Source organism: Rhyacophila brunnea, unplaced genomic scaffold (assembly GCF_057557595.1).
Source record: "Rhyacophila brunnea isolate RB1 unplaced genomic scaffold, BYU_Rbru_1.0 scaffold_22, whole genome shotgun sequence".
NCBI classification, from domain to species: Eukaryota; Metazoa; Arthropoda; class Insecta; order Trichoptera; family Rhyacophilidae; genus Rhyacophila; species Rhyacophila brunnea.
The window spans coordinates 29,348,764-29,361,969 of NW_028232882.1; the positions used below are offsets into that span (position 1 = coordinate 29,348,764).

The window sequence follows — 13,206 nt, forward strand, 5'->3', positions numbered from 1 at the left end:
TCTTCTAAAACGACGGTATTCCAATTATTATACTTCAGAGCTGAAAGAGTGAATGTCCAATTTAAGTCACTTTTGCTGTACAGCAAAAAGAATAATTTCAAAAGTGCGGAAGTCCAACATACGGAGTTTTAGTCCGAACGCGAGTGAGTATTTTAACTAGATAGATTAACTATGTTAAAACTGCTCTCCTGCAAAATATTGAATATTATGTGACTTCCAGACTTTTAACTCTAAGGCACAGAACTATGTAATGATTAAAAAGAAATCCGGATAACCAATTGTACTCCAAAAAAGATTACTTTTATAATCGTATGGGTAGTTTTCCAGTGGATTAGAATGGAGAGGGAATGTTTTTGTAGAGATTAGGTATAGCATATATATATTATTATCACCCATTTATATTGTATTTTTAAAAAATAACATTTTTTTGTCAGTGAACAAAATCTATTATAAATGACAATTGCCAGTTTGACTTCCTGTGATTCTATTCCAACAGTTCTATTGACTGTTCACACGAATCTCAGCATGAACATGCGTACAATATTTCCATACCAATTAAAAAATATATTCATTAATGATTACAAGTCTGGCTAAAACATAATTTTTTTTACATCAGTCGATTAACATTTATTCCACGGCAAGTTGAATGTACGTTGTGTTCAAATGAAAAAATCAATTTTGTTGAACAGTTTCCCCATCATTATTTATTTTATAACTATGACATTTTGTTTATTTACGAGCATGGTGGTTGGTTCGGTTATTAGCCGTTGTAGTCCAGTGGGTAAGGCGCTGGCCTTTCATCCAAGGGCTCTCAGTTCAATTACCGGTGACATCACAAGTGTTTGTTTCACTTATATTACTACACTACTGTTTCACTAGGTACACTACTGTCATTGGGTCCCATGACCTATTGTATTGTTAAAAAGAATATAATATATGTATACATACCTATATAGGTACCTACCTAATTATATATATATTTTTTTTTTTATACACACGTAACAATATCGAGATTTACTTTGATACAGTAATACATTGAGTTTGAGATAATACTATCTTAATAATTATTAATGACATTGAAGTTAATGGCCCCACCAAACCTGTTATGACTTTAATTTAAAAGTGCCCAAAGAGTGACCAAATGACTTTTATAAGAGTGCCCATGGGATAAAGGAGAACATAAAAGCAAAATTAGAAATTGTGATAAATAACAAAAGCTAATGCAAAACTGTCGAACAATCTTAGTAAAAAGATCTTCACGTTGATAGTATAATGCCGCAAATTTTCTAAAAGCAGCAAAATTTGCCTTTATTGTGAGTCGGATGATCCGATGAACCCAGCAGCGGAGTTGATCTGACTTGAGCAACTCTTCCTTTTCTGCACACATATTTGGACATTTCCAGAGGATGTGGTTTGTGAGATCCCCGGGGTTCCAGCGGCTAGCTCAGGAGTCCATCGAACCCCGGATTCACAAAAAAATAAAATTCAAACGGTTGGAGTATAAATAAAACTCGGTCTTTCGTGTTCGTGACGTGGTCTTATATTTTCTTATCCTTTTTAGTTTCACAAATTTATATCTGGGTTTTTACGATTACAGTCGCAGGTCCTATCCTATCGGAAAGAGGACGCTTACTAATTACTTTTTTCTTTTTCAAACTTCTCGTACCCACGCCATTCCAGCAAAAAGGACTCTCGTGATTGGCCAAATTTTATCGCGTGATCTTTGATTCGGCGAATCACGAGCCTGACCCTGGCGCAGGCGCGTCGAAATTTGGACGTTGCCGACAAGCGCGGCAAAATTTATTATATTTAAATCCTTATATTTAGTCTTAAAATTATCTCTTTCATCCATCATCATTTTTACTTTTTAAATTAAAAAAAATACTTACGTGGTTGAGCAAGGAATCAGATTAGATGTTTTATGAAGCCGTTTCTAGAGGTCAGGGTTACGTTTCGACTTGAGCTACTAAATGATTATTTTACACCGGGAGAAGCCCGCCTGTAACAGGGGTGTATCATTTGCATTTTGTATTTCTCCACCGCTTATTATAAAAATTATAATATTTTATGCACCATATATATCCTTGGAATGTAATCCAATGTTAGGTTAGGTTAGGTTAAGTTATGTTACATGATTGATCCCGCCCGATGCCTTTGATTTGTACTTTATTTGTCCAATTCAATCATGACAAATCTGCCGGATACATTTTTGTGGGAATTTTCATGCTTAGGTACATGTAAATTGTTCGAAAACCATTTCACCATGGAACAGTTCGCCGTGAGCTTTCTTATCGGAAAGAGATGACCGTTTATTATACGGTCTCCAATTTTATTAGATTCAATATGAACATTATCTGATTTTGGCAAAATTCATGAATTCAGGAATGAAAACCTAACCTAACCTAATCCTAACAAATAATCAAGTATATCGGATATTTTCAAAATTTGTTTGCTCTTGGCTTCCTGTGAAGTGTAAACCGACAAGAACCGCGTTATATTTAGACATGAATTTTATTTCAGTACTATACGACCCAAAGAGGTTGGACGGCCATATATTTTCGATACATCATTTCAGGGTACGGCGAACTGCATAAGTACACGTTTCCGGACATGAATTTCCATGAGGGTTCCACATACTGCATGTAAAATAGTATTCACTTCAATAATATTAACTATCTCCATATCTTGGTAATGTCATCCCATCAGCAACCAATCGTTAAGTCACCCTCTCCGTTCCACCAAGTCCTGAAGTCTACATAAGTTCTTCTGTTATTTGTCCTTCGCTGTTCATCTAAATCCTTGCATAGCTTACAAAATGGATGAGCCTCGTACGTCTCCATAGGGGAAATGAACGAGTACTCTTGTCTCCATCGAAAGTACTTTTCGTAATCCGTTTCATTTTCCATTAGGTGCTTGATGAGGTTCGCCAAACGGAGTGGACTGTATAAATTGGCGTTGATGAAAGAAGTGTTCGGAGCAAATCTGAAAGAAATTTTATTTTATAAAACAAGACCAGAAAATATATTCATTACAAATATACTGAAGGTAAGTGTTACATGTATTTGCATGAGTCAGTCATGACGTCATGGCTTAAAAACTACATTTCCATCCAGCGGACATGATTCATGACCACTTTTAAAGCAGTAGCCAGCCAGAGCGTCCACCGTGAACGCGTTTGAGTAGCAGTTTTGCAATCCGTAACTCAAATAACCTAATAACACCTCCGGCAGCACGAGGACGGGTTTGTAGCTTTTCTCAGTTTACAAACCTCGTCTTCTTCGGCTAGCTCAGTTATGAGCGTCCGGAGTGGTGTTTAAATTATTAGTCTTCTCGGGATAAGGAGTAGTGTAAATGATATCCCTTTGTGTTATTTTATTGAAGTTTATTTGCGTATATAGTTTTTTTTTCAAAGTTACAACCGTTTTAAGACATTCTTTTGTAATTCTATTTTTTAAGTCAGTCGCTCAGAGCCTTTCACTTATCAAGTCTCACGCTAACTGCCTCGCTACCGGAGTTCCCTTTCAAAATTCTTCCGAACCCACGCCGCTCATGAAAGAACTCCCATGATTGGCCAAATAAGTTCCAAAAGAGTTCAGCATTGCGCAATGCGCGGCCGAATTAAAATACAGGATAACCCCTATTTTACGTTTTTTAAGGGACTGAAAAAAAAACCTAATTGCAGGGAAAATGTGAAAGGGGGGGTATTGAAAAAAGAACATTTAAATTTTATGTTTCTAAAAAAATAATGTTTTATTAAAAAACAACATTCAATTAAAATTTTTATTGAAAATTTTTTTATTTTTTATTAAAAAAATCATGTATATTAGTTTGTTGCATTTTTGTTTTTTTGTTATGTCATTCTCTTTCAAGACTATATAAACATTAAAAAGTGTCATCTTGAATATCAGCAAAGCTTGTAAAGTAGGTTTTTAAACCCTCGATGAACCTCATTGCTTCTTCTTTTGTTGGAATATCAACCTCTTTTTCATCAGACAGTTCTTCAGCAGACAAGTCTGCTGGTGTTAAATGACTGTCAACAATGTCATCAACTTTCCTTTGGTTAGACAGTCAAAGAATGAGGACGTAAAAATGAATAATAATCGAACCGAAAGCAATATGGAAGAAATAAACCGCGAACTTGTAACTTGTAAGACTGACGACAGAATAATGACAGACGGAGTGTACAAAACACAAACACGATGCCAAAAGAAAAGATGGCGACCAATGGACCAATCACCTTGTTATGCGCCGAACTCGGGCCAATCAAAACGTCGCTCGCCGACCAATCACCGTGCGCTGTTCTAAAGACACGGAGTTTTCCCTCCAAACACCTTACGCCGTTCGAATGTCACGACCCAATCATTGTCAAGCGCGTGTAACTCGCATATTTTGAATATGTATTTCCGACATAAATTGCGGGAAAGAAAAACGTAAATGCGGGTAATAAATGTACTGAAATACATCGGGACTGAAAAAATTACACGCAATTGCCGGGAAAACGTGAATTCCGGGCACGTAAAAACGAGGTTATACTGTATTTGAATTCACAATTATACACTCTATAATAATAAATACTCTTAACAATAATTTCTTTTCTACATATATCTCTATTAGGCAACACGATCCGTTCATCTTGTTCATACTTTATTAGATACTAGGTACATGTTTATAATTAATTTCTTTATTAAAACTTATACCTAAACATTTTATTTATTACACTAATACCTATTTTATATTAAACAAATTTGTGATCTTCTTAAACTATCGATTGCATACATCATCTTTCATACTTTATTATTACCTTTAGGCGTTTTATTGTTCATCTTCGCCCAGCATGTTACTTTCACATACCGGACGAAGGACTTTACCTAAGAATAAAACATTAAGCAGTTGAGCAAGGATTCAGATTATGTGTTTTATTAAGCCATTTCTAGAGGTCAGGGTTATGTTTCGGCTTATAATTACTAAATGATTATTTCACACCGGGAGAAGCCTGCCTGTAACAGGGATGTGTCACTAATCAATCAGAATCAGAAAATTTAATGTTTTTGAAATGAAGACTAACGTTTGTATTTAAGTGACTCATTTCCCATGACTACTCCCAAGGTACAGAACTAACCTCCCATTGGTGATGCTTTCAATATATTCTACTTCTCTATGAGGATGAGTTTAGGTGGTTGTTGTCTTATCGATTTTTAATAAGGGGTCTATTGTTTAGCTCACTCCGTGTACTTATAGCGTCTGCGGCTACATGAATCACCGAACGGTACGTTTGACCCACTACTCGCATATCGACCCTTCTGCCATAGCAAAATTAAAAGAGAGTCAGCGCGATATGGCTGCGAGAGAAGGGCCATACTTATATAAAAACGTAACCACAGATGACGTTGGCATAATCTAAGTCAAGCGATTTTAAATATTTTTTAAAAACAGATTTATTAAAATGATCGATATAGTTTTATATATATTATGAAATATTTTATTCACAGAAAAAAATGAGTTTACATTTTGAATTTTTGTTAATTCTATAATATTTCAGTTATTTATATTGACAGCTATTTCAGACCGTCCTCATATTGACGTCATGTTATCTATGTTGACAGCTGTTTCAGGTCATCCGTCCTCAAAATGATCCAAATACCTTAAACTTAAACTAATATGAAAACCGCAAACATTTAATTACCTTCCGCATATGTTAGAAGGAAGTATTCTCTTGAACCTATCCTCTCCACCTCCACAGTTATAATAATAATAGGTAATTGTGCCGCAGAGGTGGAAACGTGTTTTTAAAAATTTTTTTTACGAAAACAGTTTATTCCATGTATACAATTATAATAAATACCTTTTTCTGTCAGCGCATCGGCTTTTCGATCCAATAACCGTTAATTGAAAATTCGAAATTTTCATACATTTTGATACACCATTATCACAAACTAAGATTATATGACGTAATATTTGGTTGGGGTAAGTTGGGTTATGTTAGGTTTGGTTTGGTCTAAAAAGAAAGTTGTAAAATCTCATGTCGCTCTGCGGCACATTTACCTAATAATATATTGAAAAGTATTACAATAGGTAGTCACCTCGTGTAGTTCGCACCACCATAGACGATCGGCACAACATCATTCTGTACGGCCGTCAAAAACTTCTCTGTGACATAATCCTCACTGAACGAATTCTCAAACGACAAATAAAAGTGATAATCGTCGCTCAACTTCTTCGAACAAGCTTGTTGATTGTCAAGTCCGCATTTCAAATCTCCACACTGACCGTATATATCCAAAGATAGTCCGATATCTTTCAGTTCATCCTGAAGATCATGTGCATACTCCAGTCTATTACTCAGCGATCCACAGTTGGACACAAACCAGGCTGCAGCTATGGTTTTGCGCTTTAATACTGCCTTCAGTTCGTTTGTAAGATTCCCATTAACATCTTTCCATTTCATGTCTTCCTTCGGTCCGATGTCTCTATTTTTACTGTCTCTTACTGTAATATACTTCCACTGTATGTCCGAATTAAGTTTGTACGTCATAGTCCAGTTGAAATAATCTTCGAACCTTTTGTCGCATACCGGATAATTGGCTGCCGATTCCATGGAAGCGAATATGTAAATTTGTTCAGCAGATCTTGATGTAGGAAAACCATGTTTCCATTTCGTATAACGCCAGGTGAATTCGGGCGCGTGAAATAAAACTGCGTCCCATTCTGTAATATTCGGCAAGTAATTTCTATCATTGGTAACGAAACAATTGTTGATTTTGCAACCCAAATCAATGAACGATTTCCGTCCATACTTGAAGTCGCTAATAGGAGGTGTATTATTGTGTGTCCATATTAATATATTCCTTATAATTTTTCGCTTGACCTTATCATTTTTCGACATATTATTGTTGTAGGTATAACTGATCAAAAAAATTAACAGAGACACTGATAAAAACGTAGCTATTTGCTTTATTCGAATATTAAACATTTTTGTAATTTGTATTCAAATACTGGAGACAAAATCTATATAAGTACTACTGAATAGATTAATCTCAAACCTTCAAACAATTCATCCTATCCATACAACATTGAGATAAGACACTAGAGAAGGTCTAGTAGTGATGAGTGGACGATTTTAGCCGACAGAAGATACCATACGTTCCAGCACACCCTTGATTTTTTAAGCAACCCCCTTTGGGAACCCAAATGTACTACTATATAATATGATAATGTATGTATTTTGAGTCTAAGTGTATGAAACTGGTTCATGATTATTATTAAATCATTAATTTAAAGTTTCAAGTCAACATAGATGTATTACACTGAATCATGTTTTTGCTTGATTGCGTGTGAAACTATGTTTATCAAAGTGTGTTATAAGACATCCGATAACGCTAACTGCTTAGCTTAAACTGAAATATTTTCTACATTTCGTCCTTGTATATTAAATACCTATGTGGTGATTTTGACGAAAATGATTGATACCACGTAATGCACATTTTTTTCCTTTACCACCTGTATTATATCACTTGTGTAAAGAACAAATAAAAAATTAAATCACCAAATAAAATCGATATTAAATTAATCCTATGTGAGCATTTACCGCAATAGGAACAGTAAGTCCTCGACTTACGCGAATTCGACTTACGTGAATTCTTACTTACGCGATTTTTTTTAAATATGCTTTTTTTGCTGCAATTTGTTTCTCTGCACACAAATGAAATGTAGATACAAATTTGCATAGAATATTATGTTATAATATGTTATATTATAATATAATGGACATGTAAAAAAAATAGGAGTAGGTAACGCAATTTACGATAATAACCAAGAAAAGAGGAATATTAATAGAAGAAATGGAAATATTGGTTATATGGATGGAAGATATGCATCAACAACCAATTTCAATAAGCCTTATACTCATACAGGATAAAGCCTTGAGTCGTTTTGAAGACGAAGTGTAAAAATGATGATAGTGTTGACACTAATACATTCACTGCAACCCACGGACGGTTTCAAAAATTGAAAAGCCATAATATACTACACAACACTAAAGTAACAGGTGAGGCTGCCGAGTTATGCAGATGCAGAGGAAGCTATGTATTTTGTCAAGAGTCTAGCAGAAATCATAAAAATGAGGATTACCTGCCACCAGGGGCGGCTCTACCTTAAGAGACCGAGGGGACAGTCCCCCCCAACATTCTTTAATTAATATTCAATTACATATTCATGTTACACATGCCTGCCACAATACATTGACTTTCTTTTCTTCTTCTTTCGACCATGTCCGATCTTAATAGGATCATATGGGCCTCCACAGAGTGGAGGTTTGTATTGACAGATTTTTGTTTTTACGAGAAATGGATGTCAGCCACTTGCTCAACCTATTAGGTCCATACTCTGACTCATATACAAATTGAAAAACAATATGTGTACTTGCCAGACCCAGGATTCGAACCTGGGACCCTCGACTCCATAGACCGGCATTTAAGCCACTCGGCCATCGTGGCATTGACTTTGTTAAGTATAAATTAATTATATATTTTATTTGTACCGTTTGCCCATCCTTGATTCTTGTTTCTTGGCCCAACCCTAATGCTCTATGTGAGTTTTGGCTCTACCTACATAGTACAATACAACGATACTTCTGGGGTCCAAATTGGGTGGCCCCTTTAAAATCAAAGCAATGTTCATATTATGAGATGCTATATGCGATTGCCAGTTATGATTCTCAAAATTCATAAGGAAGCTGAATAATAAGTACATCTGTAGGCCGCTTTGCACGTGCCATCGTCGTACACATGTACCGATGCTGGACCGGGGACACCGTAGCAGATACCTGGTCCTGCATAAGTGTGAGTAGGCAATAGTGGGCGTATTATTATTATAATATATTATGAAGTTATCTTTTCAGTCGGCTGTAAATTCATATTCCATGACCCACCGATTCAGTTTATTAGTTAGTTTGCCAGTAAGTGATCAAATATGTAATATATCTCCTTAAGTTTTAAAATATATTTGTTAATACATACTATAATAATTTATAATATCTTGAATAATAATAACGAAGGGTATGTGCTATTTCAGTTAATTAAATCAATATTAATTTGTATTACTTAAATATTAATTGTAAAGTACTAGTTGTGGATAGTTGAATTTCACATTAGTAAAATAAGTTTGATAAATAATATTAGGTATAATGATGAATGAGGTGGTTTATTTATTGAAATATAAGTTACATATAAGTTACAAGTATATTGACATTTGAAGACAAACTAGAAGTGAAACGATTAGGACCTCACCAACCAGTCACCGTCAACAGATTTAGTTATTGTGTATGAACTAATCAAAACAAAAAAAGCATTTAACTCCGAACGGTTTACTAAAAAAACATGGTTGATGGCGAATGTATCCTTGAAAAGACTATTTTGTTTTCCTTGTAGCAATAAGATTCTTTCGAACGCAGGAGGCATATGAAGATGAAGTAATAGGTACAAAAAGATATGTTTTCTACGCTTTGATTAATATTGAGTAGGTAGTTATTAAATATTTCACGCCATCTGACCCCACTTACTAAAAGATGCTAGAGCCGCCACTGCCTGCCACAACATATTTTAATGTGGACGAAACTGGGCGAAAAAAATGACAGATCAGTCATATTATAATATATCCTAACTAGAAAAATCTATGCCAGGGTTTAAGGTGTCTGAAGATAGGCTAACCCTTTTGCTTGGTGGAAATGCTGCTGGGGATTGTAAAATCAAACCACTTCATCAATCAATAATGTTTTCTTAAATGTATGAACCCACGGTGGCCGCGCGGCTTAACCGTAGGACTATTACGCCGTGGGTCTCAGGTTCGAATCCTGGGTCTGGCAAGTACACATATTGTTTTTCAATTTCTGTGTGAGTCAGGGTATGGACCTAATAGGTTAAGCAAGTGGCTGACATCCATTTCTCGTAAAAAACAAAATCTGTTAATACAAACCTCTACTCTGTGGAGGCCCATATGATCCTATTAGGATCGGACATGGTCGGAAATACGTCAGTAAATGTATGAATGTAGGTCCATTTCATTTTCACTTATCCTTTGAAACCGACACATTATTTAAAAAATTGCATGATTTCAAATTTTATTCAACTTACGCGACTTTTCGACATCACGAAGATCTTTGGAACGAATTAATCACGTAAGTCGAGGACTAAAATAATCTTATGTGAACACAGCATGTTTACATAATGATTGAACATAATTCAACACGATGCATATACAATTAATCCTACGTGATAAAAACCTGGAAAAAGCTATGATTTTTCTATTAAATAATAAATATATTATAAAGAAAATATGATTAAATTCATCCCCGGAAACTTGTACGTATTCAGTTTGCCGCATCACACTTCACCGTGAAATGTTGTATCGGAAATATATGGACGTATAATAAAGAACACCCAACCTCTCTGGGTCGTACTGACATAAAATTCATGTCTAAATAAATCACGGTTCTTGTCGGTTTACACTTAACAGACCTTAGACTTTACCTTACAGGAAGCCAACAACAAACAAATTTTGAAAATAGCCTATTTGTTAAATAGATTATTTGTTAGGTTAGATAAGGTTTTCATTCTTGAATTTTGCCAAAATCAGCAATGAAAATTAAATTAATGTTCATATTGAATCTAATAAAATTGGAGATCGTATAGTATACGGTCATCTCTTTCCGATAAGCTCACGGTAAACTGTGCCATGGTGAAATGTACAATTTACGTCATGTAACCGATAATAATATGATGTAAAAATACAAATTAAATTACTATTTTTAAATATTTTTCCTGTACCTATTTAATACTTTTAATACTCAAAACATTTGGGTCTTATAGGATAGGGATACTGAAAGGTGGTCGCCAACCTTCAATAGAAGACCTAAAGTACCTAAAGAAGTTGATGGCAATCTTTTTATAAAATACAGTCGAACTCGGTTATTACGATCACAGACATAGTGAGATTTCGGATGTAATGAGGAAACATTTTTGTTCACATTTTAGTTTATGACTTTCTCCATACATTTATTCACTTTTATAACGAGCTACTTATCGGATATACCGAACAAAAATTTTCTTAAAACTGTTAATGTGTCGATCGTTTAAAAATATTTCAACCCTAGGCAATAAAATCCGACCAGACAGGATGCCGCTTGGATCAGATTACATTTATGACACTAGTGTCTAAGTACCTACCTAATTGGTGTTTTCGCCGACAATATTGAAAAAGTGTCCACGCATATGGTTGAAATTGCATGTAAAAAATCCAAGGTTTGTGAAGTCAGTAGGTACCCACCAGTGTCCATTACAATAAACAACTTCTTTTGTAGTTTATGAATGTCATGCTTGTTTCGGGAAAAAATTCTAATTGTATATTTTTGTTTGAATTGCGACTTTTTGTGTTATGTGACCGCTCATTTAAAAATACCTATTCTCTGATATAACGAGCAAATTCAGTCGGTCCCATCTTCCACGTAATAACCAAGTTGGACTGTAGTATCATAGATATAGTAAATAAACAGTACAGTTATATACAGAAATGCTGCGAAATAGTTGGTAATGAAATTTAAATTAATCTAAAAATTAAAGAAACACGCCATCGTGCTATTTCTTCATAAAGATCAATTTGACACACTACTTTTCTAGTAGATGCAATTGGCATACAAAAGCTTTGTAAAATGTCTTAGATTCGAAATAGATGTACTACTTTGTACTTTTTGGTTGATTTTAACCAGTGTATTACGCAGCACAGTAGTAATTATTAAACTCAAGTAAAAACATATTGAGGTAAGACCCTATTTCATTGAATGAAAAAAACAATATTAGTCTTAATCTTAAGTAAACTTGATTAACCATGTGGGTAAATTCACTTTGCTCCAATACGGCCCTGTCTGACAAGTTACAACAAACTGTAGCATGAAAAAATTCAGTATGTAGCTGCAGAATAATAAGCGATCGAATATATATTGTTTATAAAAATATCAAATTACTTTGCAGCAGTGTATTCCCAGCGATCTTCCAGTAAACAATTCAGCTAGACAGCAAGTCGATTAGGCGAAATCAGAGACGGTGTATTATTACATCATATCATACATTATACCATTATGGTGTATGAGCTGAATAAACATTTCTCATAGTATTTTCTTACAACTGTATTAACAAATAATATTTCTTTTCGCTACTCAATTTAAAACGCTGATTCTATATTTAGTTTAATATGATTATATAACAGAATTTAATGTTAATGTACTAACTTTTATTGTATAAATAACGAAGAACAATTTATCTCAATGTCACTCGAATCAGAGTACTTAGCTAGTAACTATTATGTATAATATACTATTGTACCGATACGCTGCAAATAAATCTCACCCCGCTACATCGTAGACTTCGTCATTATCATCATCCTCTACCTACACATCGAACACCACACTAGAGTGACCCCAACAAGTATCAGGTAAACTCAAAATTTCTGTTTCTTGGCGGCCTTCTTCTTCTTAGTTTCGGTGCTCATCCTCTTTCTGGCTTTATCTGGATCCACAACTTCCATTTTTTGAGATAATCATCAATCAAGGTATTAATAAAACAGCAATGATTATATTATAAAACTATATTAGTCTTTTAAATTAAAAATTTATTTCTTTTGTATAATATAAAAAATGCTAACAAAGAAAACGTAATCAATTGTAAAAATATTCAGTACATCAATGATCCATCATGCATGGAATACAAAAATGGTTTAACAATTATTTATTTGTGAAGAAAATTTTTGTGCATACCAATAGTAAAAATAGACAGGTGGCGATAAAAAGTTTGCTCCGGCTAGCCTTGGATTCTTTTCTTGTTGGCCCAACGCTAACCTAACCATAGGGAACCATCCAAGATCGGTTTGTGCGAGGTATCTCAAACTAATTTCAGACAACTCAGATTGTTCCAAACCAAAACATAGTGACGAAGGATAGAGGTGGGCTGTGGAAATCCAATATAAATAGTGCACACTAAAATTTGTCTGTCATACTTGTTTGTTTTCATTGAACTAAGAATACAAATAATTGTAGATATTTGTTAGTTTTGAAAATTCAATATATTAAACTCTACCTAAAGCACACCATGATAAATATAGATATTAGGTCAAAAATATTCTTATATCTATAAAATACCTAAAATTATGACATTGTATCAT

General features: G+C 34.4%; 1 protein-coding gene across 1 annotated transcript; it reads right to left on the reverse strand.

Annotated features, from left to right (window-relative positions):
• Positions 1–2,034: 2,034 nt before the first annotated feature.
• Positions 2,035–7,396, reverse strand: LOC147070321 (lewis-type alpha-(1,3)-fucosyltransferase-like). The gene is made up of 2 exons (XM_085949815.1): positions 6,081–7,396; positions 2,035–2,982 (listed from the first exon to the last, which is right to left on the reverse strand). Exons 1-2 carry the CDS (start codon positions 6,968–6,970, stop codon positions 2,703–2,705), a joined length of 1,170 nt encoding a protein of 389 aa, XP_085805941.1. The 5' UTR covers positions 6,971–7,396; the 3' UTR covers positions 2,035–2,702.
• Positions 7,397–13,206: the final 5,810 nt, after the last annotated feature.

Bases quoted from the DNA above. Each gene is read 5' to 3' on its own strand.
- LOC147070321 (XM_085949815.1), bottom strand. From the start codon at position 6,970: ATGTTTAATATTCGAATAAAGCAAATAGCTACGTTTTTATCAGTGTCT. The intron at 2,983-6,080 runs GTGACTACCTAT...AATTTCTTTCAG, and splicing joins GGTGGTGCGAACTACACGAG to ATTTGCTCCGAACACTTCTT.